This window comes from Leopardus geoffroyi, chromosome C1, assembly GCF_018350155.1.
Source record: "Leopardus geoffroyi isolate Oge1 chromosome C1, O.geoffroyi_Oge1_pat1.0, whole genome shotgun sequence".
NCBI classification, from domain to species: domain Eukaryota; kingdom Metazoa; phylum Chordata; class Mammalia; order Carnivora; family Felidae; genus Leopardus; species Leopardus geoffroyi.
The window spans coordinates 105,037,759-105,058,467 of NC_059328.1; the positions used below are offsets into that span (position 1 = coordinate 105,037,759).

The 20,709-nt window shown below is 39.1% G+C and overlaps 1 protein-coding gene across 4 annotated transcripts in view; it reads left to right on the forward strand.

The window, feature by feature from the left end:
- Positions 1 to 20,709, forward strand: part of VPS45 (vacuolar protein sorting 45 homolog) — a 69,355-nt gene that overhangs the window by 23,773 nt on the left and 24,873 nt on the right. For all 4 annotated transcript variants that reach the window (XM_045479002.1, XM_045479001.1, XM_045479004.1 and 1 more), the window contains exons 11-14: positions 1,610 to 1,768; positions 1,972 to 2,079; positions 2,894 to 3,015; positions 19,535 to 19,666. In XM_045479002.1, the coding sequence (XP_045334958.1) occupies positions 1,610 to 1,768; positions 1,972 to 2,079; positions 2,894 to 3,015; positions 19,535 to 19,666 (521 nt within the window). The remainder of the gene's footprint in view (positions 1 to 1,609; positions 1,769 to 1,971; positions 2,080 to 2,893; positions 3,016 to 19,534; positions 19,667 to 20,709) is intronic.

The window sequence follows — 20,709 nt, forward strand, 5'->3', positions numbered from 1 at the left end:
ATAACAATCCTAATAAAAATATTAGCACGATTAAATCTCCACAGGCATTTGCACCTAGAAATACACTCAGCCCATCCTTTGTAGCTTTCCTTATTCCTGGGGTTCATGATTTAGTCTTCACGATGTAAGGTTACAAAAACTTTTGTTTCTCATACAAACTAGTTTAACTAAAATTAAAAATATAATATGAGGATATCTGTCAGTTTGGGGCTGTTGTTTTGTTTGCTTTTTAACTCAGAGAAATATCTTTGCATCCTTTTCATTTGCGCTTGCCCTTTCCCCAGATAGCTTAATACAGTGGAATGTACAGCAGTCTTAAAGCTACAAACCAGCTACTTCTTGCAGAAAACACTTGTGTAGGATTTACATCCTTTTCTTAACATAGTGTCTTTAAAAATTTTTTTTTTCAACGTTTATTTATTTTTTGGGACAGAGAGAGACAGAGCATGAACGGGGGAGGGGCAGAGAGAGAGGGAGACACAGAATCGGAAACAGGCTCCAGGCTCTGAGCCATCAGCCCAGAGCCCGAAGCGGGGCTCGAACTCACAGACCGCGAGATCGTGACCTGGCTGAAGTCGGACGCTTAACCAACTGCGCCACCCAGGCGCCCCAACATAGTGTCTTTAAAGAGGAAACTTGTCCCTATTCCCTTCTTAATATTAAAACACTCAAAAAACTACCCATAAAGCAATATGCCTTCTGTGTTAAACTGACACTATTCCCATATTTTAATGATCTCATAGAGTTAAGGTGCTTTCAAGAAAATGCTCCGTAGCAGAATAGGCTATAAGTGTTTCATTCCCCTCCACCTCCTTGTCTGAACTCACTGAGGACAGAAACTGGGTCTAGCTCATCTCTGTATCCCCTCCAGTGCCTGGCATAGTGCCTTATGCTTAGAGGGAGATCACAAAGTATTTATTGGCCTGGATTAACTTATTCTGCTGCATAATAAATATAAATAGATACTATAGGGAAGTCCCTTAATGTGAGCATCAGCAAAACCTAAATGACTTTGTTGAGCTCCCTTTGCTGTCAGTACCTGCCCTCTTAAAATCCTAAGTGTTCCGTTTAAAGATCCCATGCTCTACATACTTGTATATCTGAAAGCCATGTTGAGACATAGCGTTCATCTGATGCTTCTTGGAGATTAAGCCCAGTCCCCCTACTCATCTCCATGTCACTGGTCGATCACTAACACTAGGCCATACTTGTTCAAGTCACCGGGTCAGTTCCTTTGTGAGCTGTATTGACTGAAATGGTACAAGTAATGTGTGTTCCTTGTTTTAGCAAGGAAACTGCAACCCTTCCTACCTGAGACCACAGACCAACTCATCAAAGGAAAGAAAGGAAGAACCATCCATTGTTCAATTCACTATTGTCCTAAAGCAATTACAGTGGGAATTTTTTTCTTATTTGCTTCATATCTTAGGCAAAGGCATTTAATTTTCTGTAGTTGAAACAATGGCTGAACCTAGACCTGTACATTGCCATAGTGGTAATCTTAGTCATAAACTCAGATGCATCACTGCCATTCAATAGTTATTAGATCTAAGATATTACACCTGACTCAAGTGAAGGGGAGATAAATGTCAGCTCTCTCTTTTTTCAGAATGTAAAGAGGCTCTTGCAGAACCCCAAAGTGACAGAGTTTGACGCTGCCCGCCTAGTGATGCTTTATGCTCTACATTATGAGCGACACAGCAGCAACAGCCTGCCAGGACTAATGATGGACCTCAGGAATAAAGGTGTTTCTGAGAAGTATCGAAAGGTAACCAAATCTGTATGTTAATCCCACCAAATAGGTAGTAACATTCTTAGCTCTGACAGAGGAGAATTATACTGTTTTACTTAACAAAAATGTATAATTCTGTCCTCTCATGTCCTCATTTCCTTAATAAAGGTATTTTCTTATGAAATGGGTCTCCTCATCCCCAAGCAGTAAGAGATAGTTTCTCTTTTTTCTCCTTATAGCTTGTGTCTGCAATAGTTGAATATGGTGGTAAACGGGTCAGAGGAAGTGACCTCTTCAGCCCCAAAGACGCTGTGGCTATTACCAAACAGTTCCTCAAAGGATTGAAGGTATGGCATGTCCTCTGGGCTTTCCTAAAGGAGAAACCGTTGAAGCCCCTACAGCTGAGAGCGAATAAATACAATCTTCAAAGCAACTTCAGGATTGTTGCTGACTTAGTACTGTGTCAATTTAATGAAATTAAAGCAGACATCTTCCTGAAAGCCTTTTCTTCAAATACTTTCTATATTGGAGCAGCATCAGCATTGGACCAAACAGCCAAATAGGGAATAACGAAATATTTCTAGGAAATACCCAAGAGTAAAAAGACAGACAGTTCTGTTAGTCATGGCCATTTTACTCCATTTGTTTATAATTCAAGGTTTGTGTGGTATTTTTTCTTTGAACGAAGTTAAAGATAAAGGAAACAATTGTAGATCTTTTAAAAATACTAAACCATTTTCTTAAGATGGTAACAAATTAGTTTTAATCTGCAAGCCTTTCTTAGGTTTCCTGAAATGTTTCCGTTTTCCTGAGTGTTTCTAGAAAGGAAAACGTGTTTTCCTTTTATTTGCTCTGTCATATAACATTTTCACAAAAGGATGAGAATCACTGAAGAGATGATAAAGGATTTAAGCTATTCCATTTTTTAAATTCTTTTTTAATAGCTAGGTTTAAATTACAGTATTTTTATGAGATTGGAACATTTCTGATTGATGAAAAGAAATTTTTTAATGATTTAACCATGGCATTCTTCTAAAATTCCTATTTGAATCTATCCCATGAAAAACCTATTGAATGCATGTCCTTTTCTGATGAGTATTATTAACTCTTATATTACACATTTCCCAAAAATGATATAAGAACCATCTTTCCCTGTCTTAGGGAGTAGAAAATGTATATACTCAACATCAACCTTTCCTACATGAGACCCTGGACCATCTCATCAAAGGAAAGCTTAAGGAAAACCTGTACCCTTATCTAGGCCCCAACACACTCAGAGACAGGTAAGACAACCAAGATATTCATAATAAAAACCATAAACACTAAGAAAATAGGAAATGTAGAGTGATGTAAGAGACTACAATTAAGATTATATTGTGCCACTCCTCCTCCCTTGTTGTTTCAGTTCTGAGATTCATTTTGGTTTTATGTGTGTCCAAGTTAGCTATAAATTCACTTGCTAGGCCTGAAACATTATTTCTTTTGGAGCAAAGAAACAGGTGTTTTAGAGTACCCCAAATACTTGTATTCTGTCCTTTCATATCAGATGACTTCACTTATGCCATTTAAGGTTCAGTTCCATGGCATTTCACATTTGGACTTTCAAACATTAAAGCCAAAAATAGATTTGCGACTTGATTGCCATCCAGAGCAGGTTGTTACTATTTTGGGGGAGGACTGGACTTTGCCACATGTGGCCAGCATACAAACACATCTAATTAGCAAAGGCCATTTGTTACATAGAAGAAAAGGATGGCTTGCTTTGGGGGTATTAACTGAAGGAAGCAGTTTTAATCCAGTGGTTTGTTAGTTTTAATAAAAACAAAACTCCAGAACAACTTACTTAGACCAACCTGAAATTTGAAATATACACAAAGTCTACGTTGTTAGAAATTATATTCTTGTATATTTTTTCTATTGGAACTTCATGTTTATAAAGAGCCTGATATATGTAATGGAACCCTATTGGATACATTGATGTGAGAATTGTTACTATTGGTAGAATTCTTCTGTTATTTTAGCTAATCATAATCTAAGAGTCTTGGAAGAATAGTGTTTTGTAAATACAATAAACTTCTGAAAGGAGAAGAATGTTTTGAGGTACATAGATAACTCTTTTATATGATAAAATGTATTCTTTTTCCATTTTGTTCCTTTAAAATAAAAACTGTAATTTGGTAACAACAGAAAAAAAAATCTTTTTAAAAAAATCCAAGGTTGAGAGGCAGAATATCTGGGCCTAAATTCAAACAGTACATTCATTCAGATAAAATCGTTAAGGACCTTGACATCAAGATGTAGAACTGTCAGCTAAGTGGAAAGAATGAAAACCAGCCTAAAGCTATTCACCTATCTTAGAGGCTTTCTGAAAAACAGTATAACTCTGGTGCCTGGGTGGCTCAGTTGGTTAAGCATCTGACCCTAGACTTCGGCTTGGGCCATGATTTCGTGGTTCCTGGGATCGAGCCCTTTGTTGGGCTCTATGCTGACAGTGCAGAGCCTGCTTGAGATTCTGTCTGCCCCTCCCTCCCATGCATGCATGCTCGCTCTTGCTCTGTCTCTTTCTCAAAATAAATAAGCATTTTTTATATAAAATTAAATTAAAAATAGAATTTAAGATTCTCTCTCTCCCTCTCCCTTCTCCCACTCATGTGCACTCTCTCTCAAAAAAGAAAAACAGTATGACTCTATTAAATAGCTTTCTAATTAATATGATAAAAGTAAAAATACTACTTTTTTAATGAATTTCATATAAGAATTATCAAACAGGAGCGCCTGGGTGCTCAGTCAGTAAAGCCTCTGACCTCGGCTCAGGCCATGATCTCATGGTTCATGAGTTTGAGCCCTGCATCGGTCTCTGTGCTGACAGCTCAGAGCCTGGAGCTTGCTTCAGATTCTCTGTCTCCCTCTCTCTCTGCCCCTCCCCTGCTCAGGCTCTGTCTCTCTCTCTTTCTCTCAAAAGTAAATAAGTGTTTTAAAAAATTAAAAAAGAAAAAGAATTATCAAACAAGCAATTAGCTACTTATTGTTAAAGGGACACCATATACCACCAGAACAGTATATTGTGTATGATTAGTTCATAACAGCAAACCTTTCTAATTTGGGTGATTCACTTCCAAACAAAGCTCAGAATGATGTTCTGCCAACAAAATGCACATTTCTGAGTTGTCAGCCTCTGTTAGCATTTGTCACTATTACCTAAATACAAATACAGTTAATAATTCAATTGCTCCATCCTTTTATGTGACAAATATTTATTGAGTGCCTTCAATATGTCAAAAACTGTTGTAAATGCTGGGGAAATAGAAGTGACAGGAAAGACAAGTTACCTGCCCTTAAGGAACTTACATGCCAGAGACAGTAAACAAATAAAGAATATAATTTGAATGAGACAAGTGCTACGGAAATGAATAGGGTAATAAACTACAAAGTAACTTTGTAGAGGTGAGGAGGGCTGCTTTAGATGGAGAGAATCTCTCTGAGGCAATGATATTTAAGATTAGCTTTGAATTATAAGACAGAGCTAATCACAAAATGATTAGGAGAAAAAGCATCCCAAGCAGAGGGAATGTCAGAGCAAAGGCCTCGAAGAGAGGCAAGTTGATGGAACAGAATGAAGCCCAGTATGGTTGGAGCAAAGCAAGGAAGGGGGAAAAAAGTGGAAAAAATAAGTGGGGGCTACATGACATAGGGTCTTATAGGCCCTGGTTAAGAGGGGTTTTAAATTTTAAATGTCATAGGGAACTGTTGAAGAGCTTAGCATGTAAGTGACATGAACTGAATTACTTATTAAAGATGACCTTGTATGAGAATGGATTTTTTTTTGAGAACAGATTTTTGAAGGCAAAAATAGAAGCAAGGAGACTACTTAGGAGGCAGTTTTAATAGTCCATGTAAGGAGTGAAAGAGGTTTGGATAGGAGGCTGGGAGAGAGACTCAATAGACTTACTTAATGGAGTAGATTGATGGGACAAGGTAAAAGAGAAGTCAAGAATAACTCTCAGGTTTTGGGGGGAATCAAGTTGTTAAGTTGCAGATGCCAATTAGATAACCAAGATGAAATGTTAGATACCAAATTGGGAGTCAACAGGGTTTTGGTAATATTTAAAGCTACAGGATATAATGTATATAAGATCACTTAGAGAGAGAACATAGAAAGAGAAAAGAAGAGAGTCCAGGACTGAGCATTGAGTGGAAGACGTGGAGCCAGAAATAGACACTGAGGAGGAGACAGAAAGGTAGAAGGAAAACCAGGAGAGCATGGTGTCATAAAGACCAAGAAGTAAGTGGTAACCCAAGTCTAGTCTTCTGAAGAGGTAAAGCTGAAAACAGTGAAGAATCCATCAGATTTGGCAACATGAAGAAGGTCTTTGGGGACCTATTCCCCAGTTTCAGTGAGCTTAGAAACCTAATTAGTGAGGGTTACGGGATATAAGGTAAAATAGAGATAACAAATGTATATAACACTTTTAAAAATTTTTTTCATGAAGGTGTCAGAGAAATGTAGATGGTAGCTAGGAGAGAGTGTGGGCTCAAGGGTAAGAGAGCTAGAGCATTCCTAATGAGATTAGAATCTGATAAAAATTATTCTAAAAAGGCACGCCTGGGTGGCTCAGTCAGTGAAGCGGCCGACTTTGGTTCAGGTCATGATCTCATGGTCCGTGAGTTTGAGCCCCGCGTCAGGCTCCGTGCTGACAGCTCAGAGCCTGGAGATGCTTCGGATTCTTTGTGTCTCCCTCTCTCTCTGCCCCTTCCCTGCTCGCACTCTGTCTCTCTCTCTGTCGAAAATAAATAAACATTTAAAAAAAAAAAAAAAAAGAATTATCCTAAGCAAAGAAAAGTAGAAAATACAGAAGAGAAAGAGGAAGAGCTGAAATGAAGCCTATAGGGAATCCAGAGCATAAGCAGAGGAGCCTTTGGAAGCAGAGGTATTTTTTTTTTCTTCTTAGCAGTTTTGATGGTGAGAATATGGGGCCAGCTTATCTGATTGCTTGTATTTTCTCAGGAAAACATGATGTCAGGTGATCAGCTGAGGTAGTGGGTAAAAAAATACTGTGAAACTCAACTTGCAGGATAGGAATAAAATTTACTAGGGAAATGTGAGTAGGACTTCTAGCCAAATTGAGTGCCCATTAGAGTTTTGTGGTCATTAATTTAAAATAGAGTCCATGAGGGGTGCCTGGGTGGCTCAGTGGGTTAAGCATCCAACTTCAGCTCAGGTCATGATCTCACAGTTTGTGAGTTCGAGCCCCGCGTCCGGCTCTATGCTGACAGCTCAGAGCCTGGAGCCTGCTTCGGATTCTGTGTGTGTCTCTCTCTCTGCCCCTCCCCCTGCCCTGCTCATGCTCTGTCTCTCCCAAAAATAAATAAGCATTAAAAAAAATTTTTTTTAATAAAATAAAATAGAGCCCATGAGCCCAGTGGTTTTCTCCAGCAACTTTTGGCTATACTAGATTAAATGAGGATAAGGCTACCCAGAAACATATGGCCAACTAATCTTTGACAAAGCAGGAAGGAATATCCAGTGGAATAAAGACAGTCTCTTCAGCAAGTGGTGCTGGGAAAACTGGACAGCGACATGCAGAAGAATGAACCTAGACCACTTTCTTATACCATACACAAAAATAAACTCAAAATGGATGAAAGACCTAAGTGTAAGACAGGAAGCCATCAAAATCCTTGAGGAGAAAACAGGCAAAAACCTCTTTGATCTTGACAGCAGCAACTTCTTACTCAACACATCTCCAGAGGAAAGGGAAACAAAAGCAAAAATGAACTATTGGGACCTCATCAAAATAAAAAGCTTCTGAACAGCAAAGGAACAATCAGCAAAACTAAAAGGCAACTTACAGAATGGGAGAAGATATTTGCAAATGACATATTGGATAAAGGGTTAATATCCAAAATCTATAAAGAACTTCTCAAACTCAACACCCAAAAACCAAATAATCCAATGAAGAAATGGGTAAAAGACATGAATAGGAAAAAAAAAAAAAAAAAACCATGAATAGACACTTCTCCAAAGAAGACCATGAAAAAATGCTCAACATCACTCATCATCAGGGAAATACAAATCAAAACCACAATGACATACCACCTCACACGTGTCAGAATGGCTAATGTTAACAACTCACGCAACAACAGATGTTGGTGAGGATGCAGAGAAAGAGGATCTCTTTTGCATTGCTGGTAGAAATGTAAGCTGGTGCAGCCACTCTAGAAAACAGTATGGAGGTTCCTCAAAAACTTAAAAATAGAACCACCCTATGACCCAGCAATTGCACTATAGGTATTTATCCAGGGGATACAGGTGTGCTGTTTCAAAGGGACACATGCACCCCCATGTTTATAGCAGCACTATCAACAATAGCCAAAGTATGGAAAGAGCCCAAATGTCCATCGATGGATGCATGGATAAAGAAGATGTGAGATACACACACACACACACACACACACACACACACACACACACAATGGAGTATTACTCGGCAATCAAAAAGAATGAAATCTTGCCATTTGCAACTACGTGGATGGAACTAGAGGGTATTATGCTAAGCTAAATTAGTCAGAGAAAGACAAATATCATATGACTTCACTCATATGAGGACTTTAAGACACAGAACAGATGAACATAAGGGAAGGGAAGCAAAAACAGTATAAAAACAGGGAGGGGGACAAAACAGAAGAGACTCATAAATATGGAGAACAAACAGAGGGTTACTGGAGGGGTTGTGGGAGGGGGAATGGGCTAAATGGGTAGGGGGCATTAGGGAATCTAATCCTGAAATCATTGTTGCACTATATGCTAACTAATTTGAGTGTAAATTTAAAAAATAAAGTTTAAATAAATAAATGAGGATAAGGGTGATAGCAGGGCCCAACCAGGATTTGGGGAACTGAAAACAGAAGGAGGTTATTGGATGGTGAATAAAGTATTGTTGAGTGGATTGGAGGTCTTGATGACGTCAAAGAATTATTATAGTTGAAGTATTAGTATAAGTGAATTAGAAGTTAAGGAGGTAATTATTGGAGAAACAGATCTTGGATTCAAGATTTCACAGTGCACATACTTGTAGTGAAGAAGTTTGTGTTGTAATCATGGATGTTGGATCACTTCTCGGCCTTTTGGTTAAGATCAAGTGTGTAATCATGGATGTTGGTAATGTGGGATGGAAGAACAGATCATCCTGGATGAGGAGACCAGGATAGAAGATGAGTAATCCACATTGATGTGAAAGTCACTGAAAATCCTGAAAGGAACAACAGTGAAAAGGAGGACAATAAATCAGAGCTAAAGTCTTTAGGGAATAAGAGAGTGACCAAGAAAAGAGGTCAGGAGAAAACACTGCAACTGTATCATGAGCCTCTAGGTCAATGGAAACATTGAAGAAGGCAGGGAAGTTGGTTACACAACAACAGAGGAGGGCGCAGAAGATCCCTATGTCACTTTCTGGCCCCACTTAACAGAAGGAAGACTACAGAGGCCTTAAAAAGACCTATTGAAGGGGCGCCTGAGTGGCTCAGTTGGTTAAGCATCCGACTCAGCTCAGGTCATGATCTCACGGTTTGTGAGTTCGAGCCCCACGTCAGGCTCTGGGCTGACAGCTCAGAGCCTGGAGCCCACTTCAGATTCTGTGTTTCCCTCTGTCTGCCCCTCCACTGATTGCACTCTGTCTCTTGCATTGTCTCAAAAACAAATTAAAAAGAAAAAAAAAAGACCTACTGAACAATTCCATGTAGATATATTGTGCAAGTACACAAACACCTATAAACAAGGATAGTTACCAAAACATTATTTGTAATAATTTAAGAAAAAAAAAAAAACAAGGGGCACCTGAAACGGCTCAAGTCAGTTAAGTGTTGGAATTTAGCTCAGGTGTTGATCTCGCAGTTCGTGAGTTCGAGCCCGCATTAGGCTCTCTGCTGTCAGCACAGAGCCCGCTTCTGATCTTCTGTCCCCCTCTCTCTCTGCCCCTCTCCTACTCACTCGCTCTCTCTCAAAAATAATAAACATTTAAAAAAGGAAAAACAGAAACAAGCTAAATATCCGTCAGTAGAGGACTTGTTACCTAAATTGTAGTACAGTGCTATCTGTTCTTAAAAAATGGTGTAACTCTTCTTGGGGTAATACAAAAACTTTCTAAGATACATTGGATAGAAAAACAAGATGCTATAATATCCCTTTTGTGTAAAAAAAATATCTAAGCATAAATGTGATTATATACGTATGTGTATATAAACAAGTCTGCTTGGCTACAGGCATGCATAATATGTATGTAATATATATGCTTATGTATATAGTAAATATTTCTTGAAGAATTAACAAGAAAATGTTAATAGTGGTTACCTCTGGATGTTGAGACAGTAGTTAGATGTATACATACCTATCTTTCCCATTAGATATTGCATTAGGTATCATAATCTTGAAGTAAAAACTATGTTTTATTAATATTGGGTTTTTCACAATATTTAACACAGTGCTTTACAAATAGGTGTCCAATAGATGTTGTCAAATTTCTTATGTAGGCATTTAAAACAGTTGAAATGACAAGATTTACAGTTGGAAAATTTAAACTAAAGGATAAAATTGGTTGATGTTCCCAGAAAATTGAGATTTTTACAGTTTGCCATCAACTGTCCACAGTATTTTGCCTCCACTTGGCCTCATTCTCAGTTGTAGCCACTGTCTTGGATCATCACATTGAGAAGAGTCATTGATTTTAGTCATCTTTATGTAAGTTAAGTCTCATCATGATAGAGCTCCTTGGTTTTGTTGTTATTAGAAAGTATCAAAGGAGATGTGGCAAGAATACAACTTTTTTGCAAAACCAGGAACGCTTGTAGAAATGTTTTAGCCCTTAGCTATTAAATTCATGGTTTACCTGTTTGGCAGTATAGCCATATCTACAAATTGAGTTTTGATCTTTCTTCTGCAGATGGGACTCCCACATAGCCTATTTAACAGGCTCATTTTTCTTTCTCACTCCAGAATTGCTTCTTGTCCCTGATAAAAACAAGCAACTTAAACATTTGGTGAGAAAATGGAGCTATCTGGTCATGCATTCCATAGTCAATTCAAAACGGAAGTACTTTTTCACGTTTACACAAATTTAGTAGAATCTTGTTGTAGCAGTTTATTTTTGTTTCTATAAAGGCAGCAGTCCTTTAACATTGGCCTTTTTTCCAGTAAATGCTCATAAGATCTTTACTATCTGTAAGTGTATTCAAAAAATTAAATTTTAGCCATAAACACAGTGGTCCACAAAGTAGATAAAATATTGCCTCTTGGGGCGCCTGGGTGGCGCAGTCGGTTAAGGCGTCCGGCTTCAGCCAGGTCACGATCTCGCGGCCCCGTGAGTTCGAGCCCCGCGTCGGGCTCTGGGCTGATGGCTCAGAGCCTGGAGCCTGTTTCCGATTCTGTGTCTCCCTCTCTCTCTGCCCCTCCCCCGTTCATGCTCTGTCTCTCTCTGTCCCAAAAATAAATAAACGTTGAAAAAAAAAAAATTAAAAAAAAAAAAAATATTGCCTCTTAAAAGTTTAAGTTTTTCTACTCAGCTTATTCATGTATGGAAGTAATGATTTCCAGAAATACTATATGTGAGAATTTTTTGTTTATTTTTCTAATAAAATAAGGTGTAAATTGGTTGAGTTCTCAAGGTATCCTTGTATATCTATATACAGCATGAACTGACTGCTGTTTATTCTAATGTTTGTTGCCTGCATTAATTAATGCTTTTGGTTGCTATGGTGAATTACAGAGCACAGCAAGATGTGTACAAAGAATTGAACCTGTGTATTCCACTTAGCTCTAACCGTCATATAAAAATGATTTGTCGTGTATTTTACTGTTGGCCCCATCAGAACATCTACTTTTAAAATTCACCAGGGAAAGGAATGAAAAGGAAAAACGTCAGGGATTTTTTTTTTTCCGTTGATGTTCCTCCTTAAGCCAGTTTGAATAAGTAGTAGGAGGCTCAGGAAAACATTTATTAATGTTTTCATAACCAAATGTGACATAGTCATCTTTGTTAAGTACACAATTAAGTCAGACTGTAAGAGTCTATCCCTGTATCTAAGTTTTGTCCTTATGTTAATATAACTACACCCACAGGTACTGTCTGTGACATTTCTTCCCTCTCCAGTAACACGAAAATACTCTGGCACCCTGAAATTGTCAGGCTAAAGGGTGGAATTCTCAGACTCTACTCGGAGTCTGCTTGAGTTTGTTCCTTCCCAGTTCTCGCCTTTCTTTTCCATAAGAGACAGATGTACTCTTGAGGTAAATAGAGGGAAGCTATAGAAAATCAACAAATATTTTCCAGGATGATCCTCATTAGTCTGCCCAGCTGCTTTTTAAATTGACTTATCAGATTAGAAGCTCAAAACAGAAGTGTTCCTGTCTGGTTCTTCTCCCTGCAAGGGAGAAACTTCCTTCCCTTCTTCTTAATGAAATAATCTGTGCAATTCATGAGTATTTACTCAAGATAAACTGCATAACAGGTCTAGAGTTGTCCCTCAATGTAAAGAGTCTCACTGTAAAAAAATACTCATTTTTTTGAGAATGGAATTTCATTTCAGCTTTGAGGATTTTATTACTTCTCCGAACAGTGTAACTGCTTTTTTCCCCATTTTCCACCTAGGCTGACCTCAGATGGTTACAACATAGACCAAACAATTGACAGAATGTCTTCTGTCTCCTTGATGGCACATTCTTCCAACACTGGATTTTTTTCCTCCACAGAACTAATTCTTCACTTCCTTTAATGAATATTAAACCAGTAATGACTGTATTTGGGAAGCCATTATTATCTCAGCTCATTGGTACTTCTCGAATCAATATAGTGGGAAGAATTAAAAACTTATATCCTTCATAGTTTGGTGTTAAAAAGAAATTGCATATACCCATGAGGGTAATGCTATGTTAAAGGTTACAGAGATTCCTGTCCATATTTAAAATTATAGCCAACTGTAGCTTATTTGATCCCCTTAAGAAATCGATTTGTCCAACTCTTGATTTCGGCTCATGTCATGATCTCACTGTTCATGAGATTGAGCCCCTTATCGGGCTCTCCGCTGACAGCATGGAGCCTGCTTGGGATTGTCTCTCTCCCTCTCTCTCTGTCCCTCCCCCATGTATGTACATGCATGCGCTCTCTCTCTCTCTCAAAATAATAAAACAAATTAAAGAAAAAAATCTTTCCTAAAGATCTGACAAGAACTAAACTTGAGTTTTAGCTGTTCATGTTCCCCTTCTGTAGAAGTATTAATCCGAACTGAAACAGCCATGTCAGTTGGAGAAAAAGAAGAGAACCTGTATTTTGCCTGAATATTCAGTCCCCAAATAATTAAGAGCTAATCATACTTGGTGAAAAAATATTACTATCATAATCATACAGCATTTCTTAAGCAAATGACCTTTCTCCACAAGAAAAAGCTGGCCAGTAACTGGAGGCAAGGACTTGACGGAAAAAACCTTGATGGTATAGAGAATTTTAGTGATTCAGGTAATGCTTTCCTGCAAGTTTACAAAGAACCTCTTTCCCTACAGCCTAAAGCACTAGATTAATACTGGATTAATAACTTAGCCTAAAGGCTGGTATCTACTTCTTTGTGATACTAGAGGAAATAACACAAATTATAGCTTAGTGCCACTACAAATTCATTATTTCTAAACTCACTTGGGCCTTCCAGGACACTCAAACTTTTTTTAAAAATTCTTTTAACGTTTATTCATTTTTTGAGAGAGAGAGAGGGGAGGGGTAGAGTGCAAGATGGAGACACAGAATCCAAATATGTCAGCACAGAGCCAGATGGGGGGCTTGAACTCATGAACCGAGAGATCATGACCTGAACCAAAGTCAGACGCTCAGCCGACTGAGCCAACCAAACTTTTAAAAGTGTCTTTTAAACATGAAGGATACTCATACTTTTATGTACCCTTGATTCTCTCACTTTGTCTCATTCTCCACATCAGTTTTGAATGTTTTCCATTCTCTTCAAATCACCTAATCCACCCCAGAGCCCAGCAGTGTTTCCTAGAGAAAAAAATTGAATCTGTCAGACATTAACTCCCTCAGTGTCTAGCCCCCATTTTTATAAACTTATTTACATATCCCTACCTTTATGTCCTTCCTCCACTCTAACGGAAATACATCCTTTTTTCCTATTTGGAGCTAATCACTCTGTCAACACTCTTGTCTTAGACTCCTGTCATCTCCTGAGACCTTCCTGTGTTGATTCCCTCCTTCTCTTTCCCTCCCTCCTATATTTTCAGCTTCTCCTTGTCTAATTACTTTCCCACAGACTATGAGCATACTCGGGTTTCTCCTATTAAACAAGCAACAATTCTAAAGCCCTTGAGCCTGCGTTCTTCTCTGTCTCCTTCCTTTCACCGCCAGGCTTCTTGAATGAAATCACTGTCTTCACTTCTTCAATCCATGCAGCCTGGGTTCTTACTCCAAAATAATACACTAAGACTTTTCTTACAAATGCACATCACAGCAGCATGCACCGCGGTCTCTTTCAGTCCTCACCTTACTTACCCACTGTGCATTTGACACTGTTAACCATTCTGTTCTTCTTGAAAGTCACTTGTCCATTGGCCACTCCCTTCTGGTTCTCCTCCTACTTTTCTGACAGTTTCTCAGTTACCTTTGCTGGCTATTCATCTTGCTTAGCCTGTAGATGTTAAAGATTCCCCAAAGCTCTGTCTTTGGGTTCTCTTCTCATACTACACGACCTCCTTAAGTAGAACTCCTTGCTCCTGGATGAATCAGTCGGTTAAGCGTCCAGCTCTTTGTTACAGCTCAGGTCATGATCTTACAGTTCGTGGGATCGAGCCCCATGTCTGGCTCTGCGCTGACAGTGCAGGGCTTGCTTGGGATTGTCTATCTCCCTCACTCTCTGCCCCTCCCCTCTCACACGCTCTATCCCTCTCTCTCTATCTCTCCCTCTCTCTCAAAATAAATAAACTTTCTTCAAAAGTTAAAAGAAAAAAAAAAAAGAACTCCTCTATTTCCATGGCTTCAGCTGCCACCTGTATTCAGGGAAATCACTAGGCCTAAACGTCCAGATAGATGTTTAGTGGACGTCTCTGTTGGGATGCTCCACAGGTATCTCCAATACATGTTTTTGTCTTATTTTGCGTGAATCAGTCTTGCTTGCTTTCTCAAACCTAAACCACTATACCTAGTCACCAAAACCAGAAAACTTAAACATATAATGTCCTCTCCCTTTATCCTCATCCTCCACATTTAATCATTGACCAAATTCTGAAGAGTCCTCATTTTTTGTGTCTTCTATATCCAGTCCCTCTCTACACTCCTGGTATTTCTTTAGTTCCATTTTTCACCATGTCTTTCTAGAAGTCTTACAATAGCCTTTTGTTTCCCAGTTTTTCCTACCTGCATCCCCTAGTCCATTCTCACACAACTGCCAAAATTGTCCTTCAAAAAAGCACATTTGATCAAGGTACCTGTTAAAACCCTTCAGTGACTCCCCCATGGCCTAGAAGACTCAAGGCGTTCCATTGTCTGGCCCATGCTTACTTCTCCCTCTCTTTCTCTCACTATGTCTCTAATTTATCTGCTTCATTCCAGCCATAACAGGGGAGTTAGGATGAATCCAGTTTTTGTCCTAAGCAACTGAAAGAATAGACTGGCCGTCAACTAAGATGGGGAAAGCTATAGGTGAAACAAGCTTGGGGGAGGTTAGGAATCTGAACATTTGAGTTGAGAAATTTGTTAAACATCCAAGTAGAAGTGTCAAGTAAATAGATATTTAAGGCTGGCATTTAGGAGAGAGGTCTGTCTGGGCTGGAGACAGAGATTTGGGAGTCATCAGCAGAGAGATGTATTTAGAAACCATACAACTTGGGTGTGATCATCTAGGGATAATCAGTAGGCTCAATAGAACTTTCTACAGTGATGGAAATGTGCTCTGTGCTGTCCTGTAAGGTAGTCATTAGCCACATGTGACTGTTGAGTACTTGAAATGTGACTAGTTCTGTTGAAGAACTAAATATTAATTGATTGATTGATTGATTGATTGATGTTTTAATGTTTTTATTTATTTTTGAGAGAGAGAGAGAGAGAGAGAGAGACTGAGCACGAGCAGGGGAGGGGCAGAGAGAGAGGGAAACACAGAATCCAAAGCAGGCTCCAGGCTCTGAGCTGTCAGCACAGATCCCAGCGCGGGGTTCGAACTCACACACTGTGAGATCACGACTTGAGCTGAAGTCGGACGTTTAGCCAACTGAGCCTCCCAGGTGCCCCCGATTATTTTTTTAGAAAGAGAGAACAAGCAGGAGAGGAGTAGAGGGAGAGGGAAGAAGAGAACCTTAAGAAGGCTCCATGCTCAGCGCAGAGCCCCACACAGGGCTTGATTTCACGACTGAGATCATGATCTGAGCCGAAACCAAGAGTCAGATGCTTAATCAGCTGAGCCACCCAGGTGCTCCCTGACTATTTTATTTTATTTTAATTAATTTTTAAATGTTTATTGAGAGAGCACGTGTGAGTGGGGGAGGGGCAGAGAGGGAGAGAGAGAATCCCAAGCAAATTCCTTGCTGTCAGTGCAGAGCCCAATATGGAGCTCGATCTCACAAACCATGAGATCGTGACCTGAACCAAAATCAAAGAGTCAGACACTTAACCCACAGATCCACCCAGGCACCCTTATTTTATTTTAATTAATTTAAATAGCCATATGTGGCTAGTGGTAACTACACTGGGCAAAGTAGATCTGGAGAGTAAGTGTAGTTGAGGAAGAAAGGAGGACTAGTGACTGGGCTCTGGGCATTCCACCATTAAGAGGTCAAGGAGATGAGGTGAAGCCATCAAGGAACACTGAAAAATAGCAACTAATGAAGTAAGAAGAAAACCAAGAATGTGATGCCCTGGAAACCAAGTGAAGAAAGTATATTGAGGAGGAATAAGTGATCAATTTAGTCAACTTAGAAGGACTGGGCAGCCTGGGTGGCTCAGTCGGTTAAGTGTCCAACTCTTGATTTCAGCTCAGGTCGATCCCAGGTCGTGGGATCAAGCTCCATGTCAGGCTTTGCACTAAGCGTGGAGCCTGCTTGAGATTCTCTTTCTTTTTCTTTCTCTCTCTCCCTCTGACCCTTTCCCCTGCTCACACACACTCTCTAAAATAAAATTTAAAAAAAAAAAAAAAAAAAAGGATCAAAAGCCTTGATAATACACGGTACTTGAAAGGTTGTGGACGGGGCGCCTGGGTGGCTCAGTCAGTTGGGCGGCCGACTTCAGCTCAGGTCACGATCTCGCGGTCCGTGAGTTCGAGCCCCGCGTCAGGCTCTGGGCTGATGGCTCAGAGCCTGGAGCCTGCTTCCAATTCTGTGTCTCCCTCTCTCTCTGCCCCTCCCCTGTTCATGCTCTGTCTCCCTCTGTCTCAAAAATAAATAAACGTTAAAAAAAAAGAAAAAAAGAAAGAAAGGTTGTGGAGAAATAGACACTTTCCTGAGTTGCTGGCGGAATGACATCTGTGGAGCAGCTTGGTGACATCTACCAAAGTTTAAAATGCACACTAAAGGGCGCCTGGGTGGCTCAATTGACAAAGCGTCTGACTCTTTGATTTGGGCTCGGGTCATGATCTCATGGTTTGTGGGACAGAGCCCCACATCGGGCTCTGCACTGACAGCACGGAGCCTGCTTGGGATTCTCTCTCTTCTCCCTCTCTGCCCCTCCCCTGCTCGTGCTCGCTCTCTCTCCAAATAAATGAATAAGCTTTAAAAAATAATAACAGGGGCGCCTGGGTGGCAGTCGGTTAAGCGTCCGACTTCAGCCAGGTCACGATCTCGCGGTCTGTGAGTTCGAGCCCCGCATCAGGCTCTGGGCTGATGGCTCGGAGCCTGGAGCCTGTTTCCGATTCTGTGTCTCCCTCTCTCTCTGCCCCTCCCCCGTTCATGCTCTGTCTCTCTCTGTCCCAAAAAAAATAAATAAGCGTTGGAAAAAAAAAAAATAACAAAATAAAATGCACACTAGATCCAAGATAAGGGCAAGGAGCAGAACAGTGCACATAAAATGCTTTTATTTATGTGTGTGTGCTATAAATACATATACATATATATGTAGTGTGTGTATATATGTATGTGAATATGTATATGTGTGTATATTTGCATATATACCATAGATAATATCTATGAAAGAACACAGAAGATTCAAGTAGTAGTGTTTGCCTCTACACAAATTGAAGTGTGAGAGCACTGTGGCAGGGAGGAAACTCACTTTTTTTATAGTATTCCTTTTTGTGTTTTATACCATATGCAAACATTTATCTAGGTTAAAATAGCATATTTTAAAATAACAAAAACGATTATAGAATATATAATAGCAAGTAACTCCTAAAGCGTTGTAGTGCTAAGTACATCGTTTCAGGTAAGTAGACTTAAATGAAGTTTATTTTGTCTTAAAAAGTAAATTTAGTATTTAAAGGCATGATTTTAAGTTCCAAGTTCACACAGAAATGTCATGATTGACTCTCTACCTAATTAGTTGCAAAACAACTACCTTTTCATCATCTGGAGCCTCTTAGTGGGTATCTCTGCAATTCAGATTCTCAGAACATTTTTAATTATGGTCATAATATCTGATTCTGTTTCCATGAAGTGCCATAAGAATAAATACTCTCTCAGCTAATTCCTTCATGGTGTTTTAGAAAGAGATGAACAGAAAGGAAATGTAGGTTCTCTTTTTCATGATTTATACATAAGCACATATGATTAAAGATGTTTCTGTTTAATTTTGTGCTATAACCTCCAAATGGATGCTTCTGCTTGATGTAGTTTTAAATAATGTGCAGTTAAGTCATTTAATAAAATTACTTGCCTACTAAAATTAAGTAATTGTATCTTCTTTTGATGGCATGAGAAAAAACAAGGCAAACTTTAACAGTTTTGGAATGATATGGTCTCCTTCTTGTGAGTATCTACAGAAGGGACCAATAGGAGGTCCTTACTTTTTTCCCCCCTCCCCACCGAGGTCCACTTACTTTGTTATAAGCCATTCTGATAAAGGTTGGAACACATAAAACTGCACTGTGCTACCCACACAGTGGATAAGTGAGGCAAGTGACTGAGTTGATGTGTCAGTATCTCCAGTATCAAAACCAGACGCAAGAGTTTTTCATTTGTTTGTTTTCAGGGTTTTTTTTTTTTTTTTTCTTGGTTTTTCAAAGGATTCAAGAACAAAGATTTTACAAAGAGGTAGATTTCCTAGAAGTGTCATTATTTATGTGTCCCAATCTCTTTTTACACTCAAAATACTAAATGTTTCTAGTTTCCATCTTATGGGAACATCCCAATATACCGGTACTTTCCAAAATACTTTAAGGTCCTTGGACAGAGGCCATTGTAATGACACTGTACTAAGTATTTGATACAGGGCTTATATACGAAAGGAGTTGTGTAGTACAAGCATAAATTACTGCTATATTGATATCGTGTCACAGTGAAGTACTCTGAAGCCTCTTGAATATAAAAGAATATTTCTACATTTGGTTCTAGCAAACACTATTGTGCTATTCTGAAATCCACAGCACAGAAATTATAAGACATCCGCTCATAAACAGAAAGCAAATCACTATTCAGCATTTCCTGCTCTGTTTCCTGCCAATTTCAGATAATTAAAACTTTTTTTAAGCCTTTTATTCTATTCTGCTTTAATTCTGCTTCTTCCACCAAAAATGAAAGATTTAGAAATTAAAACTGTGCATATCATTGTAACAACAAATCTTTGCCTTTTTCCCCTCCTATCCTATGATACTGACTTTTCTTCATTATTGCAGACCTCAGGATATCGTTGTGTTTATAATTGGAGGAGCCACCTATGAAGAGGCTCTAACAGTTTATAACCTGAACCGTACCACTCCTGGAGTGAGGATTGTCCTGGGAGGAACCACAGTGCATAACACAAAAAGGTAAGGGAGAACATTCCATCCTACAACTCTGTTCCCCTTCCTAGAGAATAAAGCTTAAATTCCTTTTATGTAGGAAAGGTAAGGTCAATGTTGAGTAAACTGCTCTAGACCAAAATGCAACAGTTCATAGAGCAATTTAGCAATTTAGACTTGGTGTGAAATGAAGGATCTATACTCCCATTAGGTTCATAAATCACTTAATTAGTTCAAGAGACCTAGAGTATAAGTACTAGCCTGTACTGTTAACACTTTATATTTCTTATGTTCAAAAAAGGAGAAATCTAATAGCCACAGACTGGCACTTTGAAAATACTAAAGCATAATCGTATTGAATTCCATGAGTTTTTCTATTTTGTTTATTAATTACATTTATTCAATAAGTAGTAAGAAGAATACAAAGATAAATAAGATACAGATCCTACTTCAAGGAAGTCATTGTCTGTTAGGAAAGATAGAACATGAAAAAAATAACAAAGTAAGTGCCTGGAGAGACAGACTAAAGAGCCATGGCTTCTCAGTGTGACTAAGAAAAATTAGCAAATATTTCATGGAGAAGATAGTGCATAAGCTGAGCCATGGGTAGAAAACAGACACGAAGAGGAAGAATACATTCTAGGCAGAGTTAACCACATGAACAAGTTACAGAAGCTGTAGGCAACACGCATAGGAAAAGAAGAGCAAATAGTCAACCAGCTGGAATGTGCACAATAAGTGAAAACGTTGACTGAATGCTATAATTGTGAAAGGCCTTGAATTCCAGGCTGAGAATGAAAATGAAGAATCATTGAAAGTATTTAAGCAATAGAAATTACAAGAGAGTCACAGTATTTTAGGAAGATTAATTTGGAAACTAAGGGTAGGAGAGGCACCTGGGTGGCTTAGTCAAGTAAGTTTCCGACTCTTGATTTTGGCTCAGGTCATGATCTCACAGGTTTTGAAATCAAGCCCTACCTTGGGCTCATGCTAACAGGGCAGAGCCTACTTGGGATTCTCTCTACTGTCTCTCTGCCCCTCCTCCCTCTCGTGTACGCTCTCTCACTCTC